This window comes from Schistocerca nitens, chromosome 1 (genome assembly GCF_023898315.1).
Source record: "Schistocerca nitens isolate TAMUIC-IGC-003100 chromosome 1, iqSchNite1.1, whole genome shotgun sequence".
In the NCBI taxonomy this organism is placed as follows: Eukaryota; Metazoa; Arthropoda; class Insecta; order Orthoptera; family Acrididae; genus Schistocerca; species Schistocerca nitens.
In genome coordinates this window covers 1,014,903,264-1,014,917,520 of record NC_064614.1, presented here as the reverse complement: position 1 = coordinate 1,014,917,520, position 14,257 = coordinate 1,014,903,264, and the positions used below count along the sequence as shown (strand labels likewise).

At 36.9% G+C, this 14,257-nt stretch overlaps 1 protein-coding gene across 2 annotated transcripts in view; it reads left to right on the top strand.

Annotated features, from left to right (window-relative positions):
- LOC126196113 (UDP-glucosyltransferase 2-like) overlaps positions 1-13,802 on the top strand; it is a 152,248-nt gene extending 138,446 nt beyond the window's left edge. For both annotated transcript variants that reach the window (XM_049934542.1, XM_049934543.1), the window contains 2 exons: positions 4,446-4,665; positions 13,472-13,802. In XM_049934542.1, the coding sequence (XP_049790499.1) occupies positions 4,446-4,665; positions 13,472-13,748 (497 nt within the window). In that variant the 3' untranslated portion in view covers positions 13,749-13,802. The remainder of the gene's footprint in view (positions 1-4,445; positions 4,666-13,471) is intronic.
- The last annotated feature ends 455 nt before the right edge of the window (positions 13,803-14,257 follow it).

Genomic DNA, 14,257 nt, shown 5'->3' with positions numbered 1-14,257 from the left:
AACCCCACACACTCTTGAAGTTCTAGTACTTTTGTGTTGGTCCATTTTACCTTTTTCTAGGCTTCCTTTCTAGGCAACTTGTTGAATCACATCAAATGGAGATGGCATCTTGTATCCATACACAGCTTAGTAAGGTGACAATCCAGTTCATTTGTGAGTTTTTGACTTGTGGGCACTCACCACAAAATCTAAAAACACATCCCAGTCTAGATGTAGAGAATTCACATAATAGCTTAGCATCTTTGATATATTCCTATGAACTCTTTCCATGTGGCCGTTTGCCTGTGGGTGGAATGGACTTGCACATAATTTCTTAGCTTTCAGTAAGTGACACAATTGCTTAAAGTGATCGTACATGAAATTTGTCCCTTGGTCCATAATAATCTCTTGCAGTACCCCTCACATTCTGTTCTGATATTACTAAATACCTAGAGAAGTGTTCAATAATTGTTAATGCATACTTTTTACCTGAGTGACTCCTTGAAATGATTCCAAAACATTGGCTCCTATCATTTTAAATAAGTAATCAGACTCAGTTATTCTTTCTAATTGTATCTTTTGATGGCATAAATCTATATGTTGTGCATGTGGAATACAGTTCTTGACATACTGCCGAAAATCAGCACAACTTGTCCTCCACCAGAACTTTTCTGTTACTCTTCTAGCCATTGTCCTTTTATTTCCTTGACCAGATAACAAATGATCACGTACTTGCAGTAATACTTCTGCCCACAAAGCTGCTGGAACTACACCATATGGTCCACACTTGATTGATCTACACAATATCCCATCTTGTATGAAAAGCTGTGGCTGTTTGCAACATACCTGATACTCACTATCATTTGCTTTTGCTCTCTTCAGACCTTTCAGATCAAATCCAGAGACTTGCAGTATTCCTACAAAGTGTGCCAGCATTTGTATGTTTAACACCCAGTTTGTGGATTACATTATATTAAAATTCACTTAGTTTCAAAGCCCATCTTGTAAGATGACTTGAAGGATCTTTTAACCCAAGTAGCCATTTTAAAGTCTTATGATCAGTAATCACTGTGAACTTAAGTCCATATAGATACCATAAAAAATAAGAAATATCGTATATTAGTATCAACATCTCCTTTTCAGTAGGAGAATAATTTTGCTCAGCCTTATTAAGCTGACAAGATGCATAAGCAAATGGGAATTCTACCCCACCACTGATTTGCCCAGAACTGCTCCTAAAGCTGTACAACTTGCATCACACAACAATAAGAAATCTTTTGTTAAATATGGAAAATTCAAAACTGGATCTGATGTTAATATATCTTTTAAATTTTGAAATGCTGTCTGATACTCAAGTGTCCAGCCAAACACAACATCTTTTCACAGTAATTTTTTTAGTGGTTGTGCCACTTCAGAAAACCCCTTCGTGAATGTTCTGTGGTAATTTGTTAAATCCAAGGAAAGATTGTAATTGTTTAATTGTCTGAGGGACCGGAAAGCAATGTACTGCTGATGTAAGGTGCAGATCTGTCTTTACTCCCTCTTGGCTAATTATATGCCCCCCACAGTTCACTTGTGATTGTGAAAAGTGACACTTTTCAATACAAAGCATACGTCAAGCCTTTTCGACCTGCCAAATACCATCTCCAAATGCTGAACATGCCCTTTTAGGCCTTTTGTGAATACAGTTATATCATCTAGATAGACCATGTATCTGTTTGGTTTTAAACCTCTGAGGATTCCATATAATAAATGTTGAAACATAGTTGGCATGTTTTTCAATCCAAAAGGCATCCTATAATGGTGGTAGTGACCCGAAGATGTGGTAAATCCTGTTTTATGTCTGTCGACAGTGTATACCTCAATTTGATGATATTAACTTCTTAAATCTAGAATTGGAAAGAGCATTCACTAACCTAAATATTCCGACATTCAGTAATATTAGGGACTGGGTATACATCTGTTATTGTTTTTTCATTTACGAATATATAGTAACAGAAAAACCAGTATTTCTTTGTTCCATCTCATGACATTTTTAATACAATTACTATACTCACAAACCATGAACATCACCGTGTTCTATTATCCTGTCTGATAACAGCTGACCCACAGATTGCTCTACTAAAGGTTGTAAATGCTTAGGTACCGAATACTGTCTTCTAAACGTTGGTGAATGATTGCCTGTTAGTATTATATGCTGTATGGCTGGCGTAGCAGGTAACATTCCTTGCGGATTGAACAAATCCTTATATCATTATAACACTGATTCCATTAATGATCTATCTTTACCCTTAAGATGCTTCACTTTTTCTTACAATGCAGATATGTTGACCATTTGCTCTAGTCTACCTTGTATCCTATAATACTCTATATTCTTCCTCTTCCATAACCTCTAACATGGCTATCAGTAATCCCTTTGGAAGACTAACTTCATCTTCCCCAAAATTATCCAAGCTTATTGGCACCATAATCTGACCCTTAGTATTCCTTGTACACATTATACACATACGTACAAAACAGTGTTGTTCATTTAGCTGAATAAGTATCAGTTTTGAACGAGAGGTCAGAATTTGTCAGAAATTTGTTAACATCGAGTATTGATTTAAGTGTTAGGAAGTCGTTTCTGAAAGTATTTGTATGGAGTGTAACCATGTATGGAAGTGAAACATGGATGATAAACAGTTTAGACAAGAAGAGAATAGAAGCTTTCGAAATGTGGTGCTACAAAAGAATGCAGAAGATTATATGGGTAGTTCACATAACTAATGAGGAGGTGTTGAATAGGATTGAGGAGAAGAGAAGTTTGTGGCACAACTTGACTAGAAGAAGGGATCGGTTGGTAGGACATGTTCTGAGGCATCAAGGGATCACCAATTTAGTATTGGAGGGCAGCGTGGAGGGTAGAAATCGTAGAGGGAGACCAAGAGATGAATACACCAAGCAGATTCAGAAGGATGTAGGTTGCAGTAGGTACTGGGAGATGAAGAAGCTTGCACAGGATAGAGTAGCATGGAGAGCTGCATCAAACCAGTCTCAGGACTGAAGACCACAACAACAACAATGGTCAGAATATGCGATTCGACAGAGAGACTGGTAATAAACAAAGAGACGAAACTAGTGGCATCATTCTAAAGTTTAATGAGGTATATGAGTGATTAAGTATGTATTTTTATTTGTTTATTTATGATTGCTATGATTGCTCGATGCAGCTGTACTAGCCGCATCTGTAAACACTTTGTTTATATTAGTTGGCCAAAGCATTGCCGAAATATTAGCTTTTGAACCTTCATAGATTTACAATTTTTAAGAGAACAATAACATTTATACTATTATATATTTTCGCGGTGCTTCTAGATAATTTAGCTTTACATATTTTTCTGTCCATGAGTGTCAACTCACACCTCCGTGTCACTCTTACTTCTGTTTTTATCAATTTTTCTCTGGAATATAAATTCCTCCAAGCACGAAAACATGGTCATACATGCCCCTGCCAAGCGCTTGGGTTTTTCCAAGGTTGCATAAATGCTAGCCGCTTGCCACAGGCCTGTAGCAAGGACCAGCCGCATGCTCTGCGGCAGGAAATTTCCACTCTAATCTCCCGCCACAGCTTGTATGCTCACAGAGAGCAAGTACTAGGACTGTTAACTTTTAAAAATTTGTTACTTTTTAATAAAAATGATTAATTGCTTAATTAATTAATTATACAGTATCATATACTATATTGCTGATATTATAAGGAAAATTGTAAACTAGTTTTTGTGTTTTGACAAGTCTCCTGTACATTAAGCCAATGGCTTGAAATTGTATGTTAAGAGACAATAAACTTCTATTCCATTCTATTCTATTCCATTCTACTCTGGACTAAGTCTTTTGAAAACTGTGAGAAATCTTTCCCTAGAAACATTTGAATTGAATAATAAAAAGTATTATTTTTGGTATTCAATATTGCACAATCAGTACAATCCCTAGAATTGCACAATTTCAGGACATGGTGCAGATCACTCTTCTGAGTGTATCAGAAAAGAATATTTGTTGCCTGTTACCAGTTTGACCCCATATACAGTCATACAGGAATGTTTGTACTTCATTTCCACTGTTATCTCTTCTTGGCACCATTACTCAAGAACTATCAGCTAGTTTAATATTTCAGGTCCTTCTTGTCCTAAATACTGTAACAAATAATAATAGTATTCATCTATCATGTTACAGGCAGTATAAATAAAGTAAAAGTATTACAGTTTAATGTGCAGACAGTGCTACAGGCTGCTACCGTTTTAATGAATTCAAAAGATCTTCACTCCCTTTTCTTCATGACCTGTTAACTGGCCAATCCTAAGACATGAAATATCAGTAACTTTCTGCTAATATTCTGTTACCTTTGACTTCCCCTAGCCAGTATAATACTCTGAGGTCTGGCTAAATAGCTAAATCTGTTTAATACTAAAATACAGTTTATTTGTTCACAGCTCACCCTAATGTGCGTGTGTTTGTGACGCAAGGAGGACTACAGAGCATGAATGAAGCAGCATACTTTGGTGTGCCCACAGTAGGTATCCCTTTCCTTGGTGACCAGCCCCTGAATGTTGCTAAGATGGCTGCTTCAGGCATAGGCATACGTCTTGATGTCAAATATCTCACAAAGGAATCACTGCTACATGCAATCAAGACTGTTTTGGAAGAGTCTAGGTATGTATGAGGTATCCTGTATGCACTGATCACTCTAATTATTAACAGATACTTTTCTTTCTTTCTGTGTTTTCATTCAATAGGATCATTTGCAACAACCTTTTTTCATGATTAGTTTTAAACTTTCCTCTTCCTTTCATCCCCATGAGTAACATGAGCATAATCAATAATTCATCTTGTACAATGAAAGTATTTTTCTTATCCTCTCTTACTGCACTGCCAATCACAAGGCCAGTTCAAAGCAAGCATACTTTGCTATCATTACTGTTTTATTCCTCTCTCTCTCTTTATTTTCTTGTAGATACTATTATTATATTTCCATTGGTTTACTTGACTTAGTGTAATGGAGGTTTCCCATTGTAAATCTTGTTTTCCATACTTTGTTGCTGCTGTTGTTATTATTATTGTAGTTGTAGTCTTCAGACAAAAGACTGGTTTGATGCAACTCTCCACGCTACTCTATCCTGTGAAAGCCTCTTCATATCTGAGTAACTACTGCAACCTGCACTAATTTGAATCTTGTTATTGTATTAATCCCTTGGTTTCCCTCCACAATTCTTAACCATCACATTTCCCTCCATTATATCTCAGGATGTGTCATATCAACTAATCACCCCTTTTAATCAAGTTGTGCCATAAATTTCTCTTTTCCATACTTTTATTCAATACCCCCTTTCTTTAGTTACAGGTACTTGATCTACCCATCTAACCGTCATCATTCTTCTGTGGCATCACATTTAAAAACTTCTATTCTCTTCTTATCTGAACCACAAATCATCCACTTTTCAGTTCTATACAGTACTACATTCCAGTCAAATACCCACACAAAATACTTCCAACTAATGCTTAAATTTATTTGATATGTTAACACATTTCTCTTTTTCATATGTGCTTTTTTTGGTATTGGCAGTTGGCATATTCACATCCACTCTACTGTGGCCAACATCATTTTTTTTGTTGCCCAGAAGGAAACTCATCTATTGCTTTTAGTGTATCATTTCCAAATCTAATTCCCTCAGTATTGCCTGATTTAATTCGACCACATTCCATTACCTTTGTTTTTATTTTGTGGCATTCATCTTATTTTTCTTTTCAAGATATTTACATTTCAAAACTATACTGAAATTTTCTTACCATCTATCATTCATATGACTGGTATCTTTCATATTAAGCATTTCCAAAAACTTGGTTTACTCCTTATGATGTCTATCAAAATCATTCAGCATCCACAATATTCAAAATTATTTATCTAAAAGTAGGATTAAATAAGATAGGAGATTTACTTACTTGATGTAATTTATCCTCTGTTCTGAAACTGACAGAACATCAAGTTCCTTTCTACAAATGCTCCATGGGGCTTCCTCTTGTTACACATTAGATATATCATCTGTCAGAGACAGCAAAGGACCTAGAAGAGCAGTTGAATGGAATGGACATTGTCTTGAAAGGAGGCTATAAGATGAAAATCAACGAAAACAAAACAAGGATAATGGAATGTAGTCGCATTAAATCAGGTGATGCTGAGGCAATTAGATTAGGAAATAGAAAACACTTAAAGTAGTAGATGAGTTTTGCTATTTGGGGAGCAAAATAACTGATGATGGTCGAAGTAGAGAGGATATAAAATGTAGACTGGCTGTGGCAAGGAAAGCATTTCTGAAGAAGAGAAATTTGTTAACATCGAGTATAGATTTAAGTGTCAGGAAGTTCTTTCTGAAAGTATTTGTATTGAGTGTAGCCATGTATGGAAGTGAAACATGGATGATAAATAGTTTGGACAAGAAGAGAATAAAAGCTTTCAAAATGTGGTGCTACAGAAAAATGCTCAAGATTAGATGGGTAGATCACATAACTAATGAGGAGGTACTGAATAGAATTGGAGAGAAGAGGAATTCGTGGCACAACTTGACTATAAGAAGAGATCTGCTGAAACGTTTGAGTTCAGCTACTTATGCTATTAGGGTCATTGCAAATTTTGGCAATATACATCTGAGTACATTAGCTTACCATGCCTATTTTCATTCTCTGCTTTCCTATGGCATCATATTCTGGGGTAACTCATCATTGAGTAAAAGAGTGTTCATTGCACAAAAGCGTGTAATCAGAATATTTGCTGGAGCTCATCCAAGATCATCCTGCAGACACTTATTTAAAGAGCTAGAGATCTTCACTGTAGCCTCACAATATATATAATCACTTATGAAATTTGTTATTAACAATCCGAACGAATTCAAAAGTAATAGCAGTGTACATGGCTACAACACTAGGAGAAAGGATGATCTTCACTACTCTAGGTTAAATCTAACTTTGGCTCAGAAGGGGGTAAGCTATGCTGCCACGAAAGTCTTTGGTCACTTACCTAATAGCATCAAAAGTCTGACAGATAGCCATATAGCATTTAAAAGGAAATTAAAAGAATTTCTTAAGGGCAACTCCTTCTACTCATTAGATGAATTTTTGGATATAATAAGTGGGTAGTTTCCCCAACTCCCACAAAAAAAAAAAAAAAAAAAAAAAAAAAAAAAAAAAAAAAAAAAATTAAAAATATTAAGTGTCATGTAATATTTTGTGTAATGTAATATCTTGTGTAGACACCTTTTATTAACCTGACACGTTCCACATCATTACAAAGTGTCGTATTCATGATCTATGGAACAAGCACTAATCTAATCTAATATAATCTAATCTAAGGACACCTTCTGAGGCATCAAAGGATCACCAATTAAGTATTGGAGGGAATATTCGAGGGTAAAAATCGCAGAGGGAGACCAATGGATGAATACACTAAGCAGATTAAGAAGGATGTAGGTTGCAGTAGTACTCAGAGATGAAGAATCTTGCACAGGATAGGGTAGCATGGAGAGATGCATCAAACCAGTCTCAAGACGGAAGATCATAACAACAACAACAACAACAACAACAACAAAATTTCTCCCCAGATGTGCAAGAGCTTGCTGCCTGTGGGTGACATTGACCTTTCTATCGAGGGGCGCACAAACTGTATCCCCAAACTGATCATACCATGCTTTCATAGTCCTTACTTGAGGCAGAGCTTCATGATACTCCATTCTTACCAGTATGCATCTCCATTGTAAGTGCAATCACGCATTGTTTCCAAATAATGAGCAAATGGCATGACATCTGGAAGCATATGATAAAAAGCTGATAACACAATGCCAGGTCTGAAGAGTTCTGAGATAACAATCAGTCCGTGGTTTCAAAATTATATACTGTTATTTATAGGTAACTAATTTAGAATAATGCTGTATATTGATGCAACAGCGAGTGTCACCATAAATAAAATCTTTTTGAGAGTAATGCTGCATCAAGCCATGAAAATGGAATAAAATAAATAGTTGATCAAATGGTTGTTTTAATTTTACTTTATTTCATTCTTATAGTAGGCAGTGGTATTATACCTAAAAGGATTATATTCAACTTGACACTGGTCATGAAAGCCTGTAACCTATCTGGCCACAGCTGTAAGCTAGTACTGCTAAGAAAGATGGTTAAACTGCTAACTGACCTCTCCCCTTTTGAGTATGTAATCACACCAAAATATCTTTGTTTCATACTGGCACCCAAAAAGCAAGAATTATCTACAACCCTGCCATCCATGGATTACTGAAACAAATAATCTGTTAATTTTGCACCATTTGAGATTTTTTAACAACACAATGGAAAGCATATGTAAGTGACATTCAGATTATGAGCAACTGAATGTGATAACAGGAGAACTAGCGCTTCAGTTGACTGAGGGAGGTAGCCCAGTAGAAAGATGGTGAAAACATATAAACATACAGCCTTGAGATACAGTCATTTTGGACCAATGATTGTCAGTAGGAGACATTGCTTCTGGTGACAAGTGCAAAATTCTCTATTGGTTGCCAATCATCTGCAATGTAATACAAGTAACAGCCTTCTGTATGTTCCCTCCATGCCTTTCATTACTTCTCAGATGCTCTCTGAATAGAGCAATTATGTCTTAGAAGGGTTAATGGATTGCCACACAACATATGAATTGAGACACCACGTATATGGAAATCAGAGTTGTTTCAATGTTCAGAAGACCACTGAAAGCTGGTTAAACATTGACTCGTATGTCACTTTAGTTCACAGTGTGATGCAGCATCATACTGAAAAGTATTTTACTCTAGTAATTGAGCAAGCTGAGGTGCTGGTAAAAGCACTGATCTTACATTTGGTCAGCCAAATTTGGGTTTCCCATAGTTTTTCTAATGCAATCTGGATGAATGTTAGGGTGTTTCTTGTGAAAAGGCAACAACAAGTTTCCCACATCAATCACTCTTAACAGAACATTAAACTTTAATCTTTTGCTTTTATTTATGACATTCTCATTGTTTTTGTCCATTACTTTAATGCTTCATTTCTACTTCAGATGTATGCTATACTTCTTTAAGCAAAAACTCTGAATCTTTAAGAACTTTTCAATAAAATTTGGTGACTTCTCAGTATTCATATAGAGAAAAGGTGGCCATAACTTCATTGCTGGTTGAACTGTTTGTTATGTAAAAGCAACAAATTTTCATTTATTTGGAAATGTATGTAACTTGTTTGCAACCATGTGCCTTTTTTACAATGAGTAAGATATTTTCAGCAGTGTTGATAAATCAGTAGCATTTAGAAAGACCAACTACTAAATTAATGTCTTAAACATAAAATTTAATGTCTTTGAATTGTACTATTGAGTAGTTTCTTAGAGGGTCATCATCAAACACTACCCACCCTCTCCTGCCTGCCCAAATAGCTGTTCTTAGAATATAAGTATAGGTTTCAGTGAGGATAAGGAATATGGCGAGATATTTATATTTAGTTCTTTGTTTCCATTAAATGAAGAGGCCAGAATACATAACTCTCAATAGCATGCATGTCAGTTGACTCAACAACAAATGATGTGCTGAATTACATGCTGGTAGACAATAAAGTCTAAGGACAAAGGAACAAGGAAGAAAGTTCAAAGGCATGTATATTACATTGTTCATACATAAGTTTACCTAGAACCACAAACAAAACAGGGACTCATTGATTATTTCATGGGTACAGATGACAGAAACCGTGAAAAATTCTATGAAAAGCATGTTACTTGCAATACCGTCTAAAAACCCATTTTGTATATCAGATCAACATCTACTGGACACAATGGCATCACAGTCCAAATTATGAAGCTTTCATTGACTCATAACTGCCCACTGTAACAGATATCTACAACCACTTCTTAACTGCAAGCATTTTCCCTGAGGACTGGAAACAGGGACTAGTTAAACCACTATCTATAAAGAACATTGACATAGCACTCCCTGATTATTGACCTAATTACACTCTTTTTGCACTATTCAAGGTCTTAAAATATATAGTCCATGACTAGCTAACACATTACCTAACTATGAACACACTAACAGATGAATACCAATCAGCTTTCAGTTAGCATTGCAGCACAACATGTGCCTTAATAAAGATAAGAGATGACTTGAATCTTGCCAAGGATGCAAAAGAGGTGACTATCATGTGTTTCTTAATTTCACAAAGTCTTTGACACTGTCAACTTCAATATTTTATGTGCCACACTTAGCAGCTTAAATTGCTCACCAAGTGCAGTGCAATGATTTTGCTCATACCTGACATCTGACCAGCAAAGTGTCATGTCTGTCACTATACAGTCACAGTGGAGGCAGGTAGTGTCAGGTGTCCCTCAGGGTTTGGTATTAGGTTCTATATCCTTTTCATTGAATGCCAATGACGTTTCATCAGTTTTGCCCCAATGCAAATACCTTATGTACACTGGTGATCTCTAGTTATCTAAGTGAAAAACCAATAACCCTGAAGAAAGCTATAGAGAATCTCAATACCAACCTGTGTTCGCCATCAAAATGGGTGCAGGATATAGGGTTCAAGCTCAACTCGTTCAAAACCCAAGTTGTACTGGTTGGTAAATCTAGGCTCATTAGCCCGAATTATTGGGAATCACTACCATCTTTAACCCTAAATGCAATAAATATCAACATCTCACCTTCAGCAAAGAGTATAGTAGTAATAGTACTCTGAAGCACCAAAGAAACTGGTGTAGGCATGTGTATTCAAATACAGAGATATGTAAACAGGTAGAATACAGCACTGAGGTCAGCAATGCCTATATAAGACAACATGTGTGCAGTGCAGTTGTTAGATCACTTACCACTGCTACAATGGCAGTTTATCAAGATTTAAGTGAGTTTGAATGTCATTTTATAGTTGGCATATGAGCAATGGGACACAGCATCTCCTAGGTAGCAATGAAGTGGGGATTTTTCAGAACAACATTTTCATAAGTGTACTGTGAATATCAATAATCCAATAAAACATCAAATTTATGACATTGCCGGAAAAAGTTCCTGCAAGAGTGGGGCAATGATGACTGAAAAGAATTGTTCAATGTGACAGAAGTGCAACCCTTCCGCAAACTGCTGCAGATTTTAATGCTGGGCCATCAACAAGTGTTAGTGTGTGAACCATTCAACGAAACATCATTGAATGGTCTTTTGGAGCTGAAGGTCCACTTGTGTACCCTTGATGGCTGCATAATACAAAGATTTACACCTTGCCTGGGCTCGTCAACACCAGCTTTGGGTTGTTGATGATTGAAAACATGTTGCCTGGTCGGACAAGCCTTGTTTCAAATTGTATTGACTGGATGGACATGTACAGGTATGGAGGAAACCTCCTGAATCCTTGGACCCTGCATGTCAGCCATGTCAGCAGAGAACTGCTCAAGCTGGTGGAGGCTCTGTAATTTGTGGGGCGTGTGCACTTGGAGCAATATGGGACTCCTGATACATTTAGATATGACTCTGACAGGCAACACATAAGTAAGCATCCTGTCTGATCACCTGCATCAATTCATGTCCATTGTGCATTTGTACAGACGTGGACAATTCCAGCAGGACAATGCAACATCCCACACATCCAGAATTGCTACAGAGTGGCTCTATGAATACTCTACAAAGTTTAAACACTTCAGCTGACCACAAAGCTCCCCTGATGTGAACATTATTGAGCATATCTGGGATGACTTGCAATGTATGTTGAGAAAAGATCTCCGCCCCCCTCTTACTCTTATGCATTTATGGACAGCCCTGCAGGATTCATGGTGTCTATTTCCTCCAGCACTACTTCAGACATTAGTTGAATCCATGTCACATCATGCTGTGGTACTTCTGCATGCTCACAGGGGCCCTACATGTTATTAGGCAGATATACCAGTTTCTTTGGCTCTTCAGTGTAGACAAAAATCCAAATTGGATCGAGCACATAACTGCAGTGTGCAAGAAGGCATCAGCATCACTCCATGCCATACAAAAATATAAGAAGCTCTTCCCTCTTGACCTGAAAAATAAAATTGTACAAACACTTATATTTCCAATCATTGATTACAGTGATGTTATCCTGCAAGACCTTTCTTAGGAAAACTCACGGCACCTGGATTATGAGTGCCTGTGTTTGTTATATCTGTGGTGTTTGACTCTTTGATCACATTTCACCAATATATGCACAGTTATTTGGCTATGTGCAGAGATTTCCATACCCTCTATCTTCTCAACTGTCTTATCAACATACACTATCCCCCGTATCTCTCCTCTTGTCTGAACAATATGACAGAAACATGGCAGAAACACCCAGTCCCATCAGAGTAAAATCCTTTCTGTCCCACTCCATCATTCCAGAACTTTCTTGAAATCCTTTTCAGTAGCAGGAATGTGACTCTGGAATAACCTTCCACAGTATATTAGAGAACTGAATAACAACCATAGCTTCAGAAGACAGTTAATAACATACTTAGTAAGGCAACAATAATGATTACCTTATCTCTGTATGCACTCATTACCCTTGTACATTCTTCTTTCCAGTTACATCTTCCTCATTTCCCAGTATTCTTAACTGGTGCAATCTCCTTAAATTTCCTTTCCCCAGGACTTGCTATACCAAAAAATATCTTTTTGTACACCTATACATTCTTTTTATATCTGCCAGTATCATTATTGTTATTCTAATTATTATTATTTCTGTTACTATAATCATCATCATCATCATCATCACCACCACCACCACCACCACCACTATTAGTGACAGTAGCAGTGGCATCAGTAGTACAAGTACTGCCATATTAACTGATCATAGTCAGTATACTTACTTACTTTGTCGCTATAGACATTAAAATAATTTTGAAAGTATTTGTCACATTAAATCATTATTTCTTAAAAGTACTATAGGTGTGAAATGCTAGTCTGATGTGACAGAGGGGTTGATGGCCCTACTCAAATCATGTTAAATACACAAAATAAAATAAGTAAGTAACTTGCAAGCAACACTGCGTGTTAATTTTAGCTTCTTGTTACAAATCCAATAGTTGAGTTGACATAAGATGATCCCTGACAGCTAGCTGGACAGTTGTTAGCTTTCAACTGTGAAGTGCAAATGTTTGCAATGAAAACAGTAGCCATTTAAAGAAATGTGACAAACCTGAGGCATTGTCATAGAGACATTTACAAAATGGCTTTATGTGATTGACTGAGGTGGGCAAATGAAGCTGCCACACCCAGCCCACTGCAGCTCTCAGGGATCAACTTACACCAACTCAGTTATGGAGTATTGCTGCCCTTATAATTCCAATAAATAATGTGTCATATTTCAGTCTAAAGATTTGCTGATAAGTAAATAATGTTCACTGAATTATACAAATAATGTTCTTGCAAGGACAATACAAATCTAAGCTTTTGTCCTATAAAAGTAAAACAGTTCTCCCTGTGCACAGCTACAAGGAAAACATGCAGCAGTTGTCTGTCATCTATCGTGAGCACCAAGCGCCATCACTGGATCGAGCAATATGGTGGTTGGAGTACGTGCTCCGCCACAATGGGACACGTCACATGCGCAGCCCATCACTTGACTTCAACTTCTGGCAGCTGTGGCTTATCGATGTGCTGTGTCTAATTGCTGCTGTTGCATCAGTCATCTTTTTTATTTTATATGCTAGGTTACGTAAGCTGGCAGCAATGATTACGTCGATAAAGAAATTAAAAAGTCATTAATGTGTACACACTTAAATAAACAAGTTCCTATTTATCTACCAAATGTACCTGTATTTCCACTATTTATGTGTAATATATGTAGTTATAAACTACATCCTGTAAAACTGTTACTTAAAAATATTAATACTGTTGTAATAAAGTATTTCATATTATTTTTTGTTCGCTGTACTGCTGTATCATTCCAGTAAAAGATTTCTTCACCTATCTCCAGTCACTCTTAAAACAGACTATGACATCTGGAAAGTGAACCATCAAAAGAATGGAAGCTCACTCTTCCTCACTGTCCCTCCACCCATTTTAGCCTTGCCCCCCTCCCCCCTCACAGTATACACATTCAACCCATATATTTCAGACATAACCTCTTCCTCCCTCCCAGATCTCTGCTCATCGTATCCAACTCTGTATGTCCATCTACTCCTACCTACTCTCTCTCACCATCTCCTCTGACCCTCTCTCCAACCACAACCTCATCCATCTGCCTATAACCATCTCACCTTCCTCTGTCCATA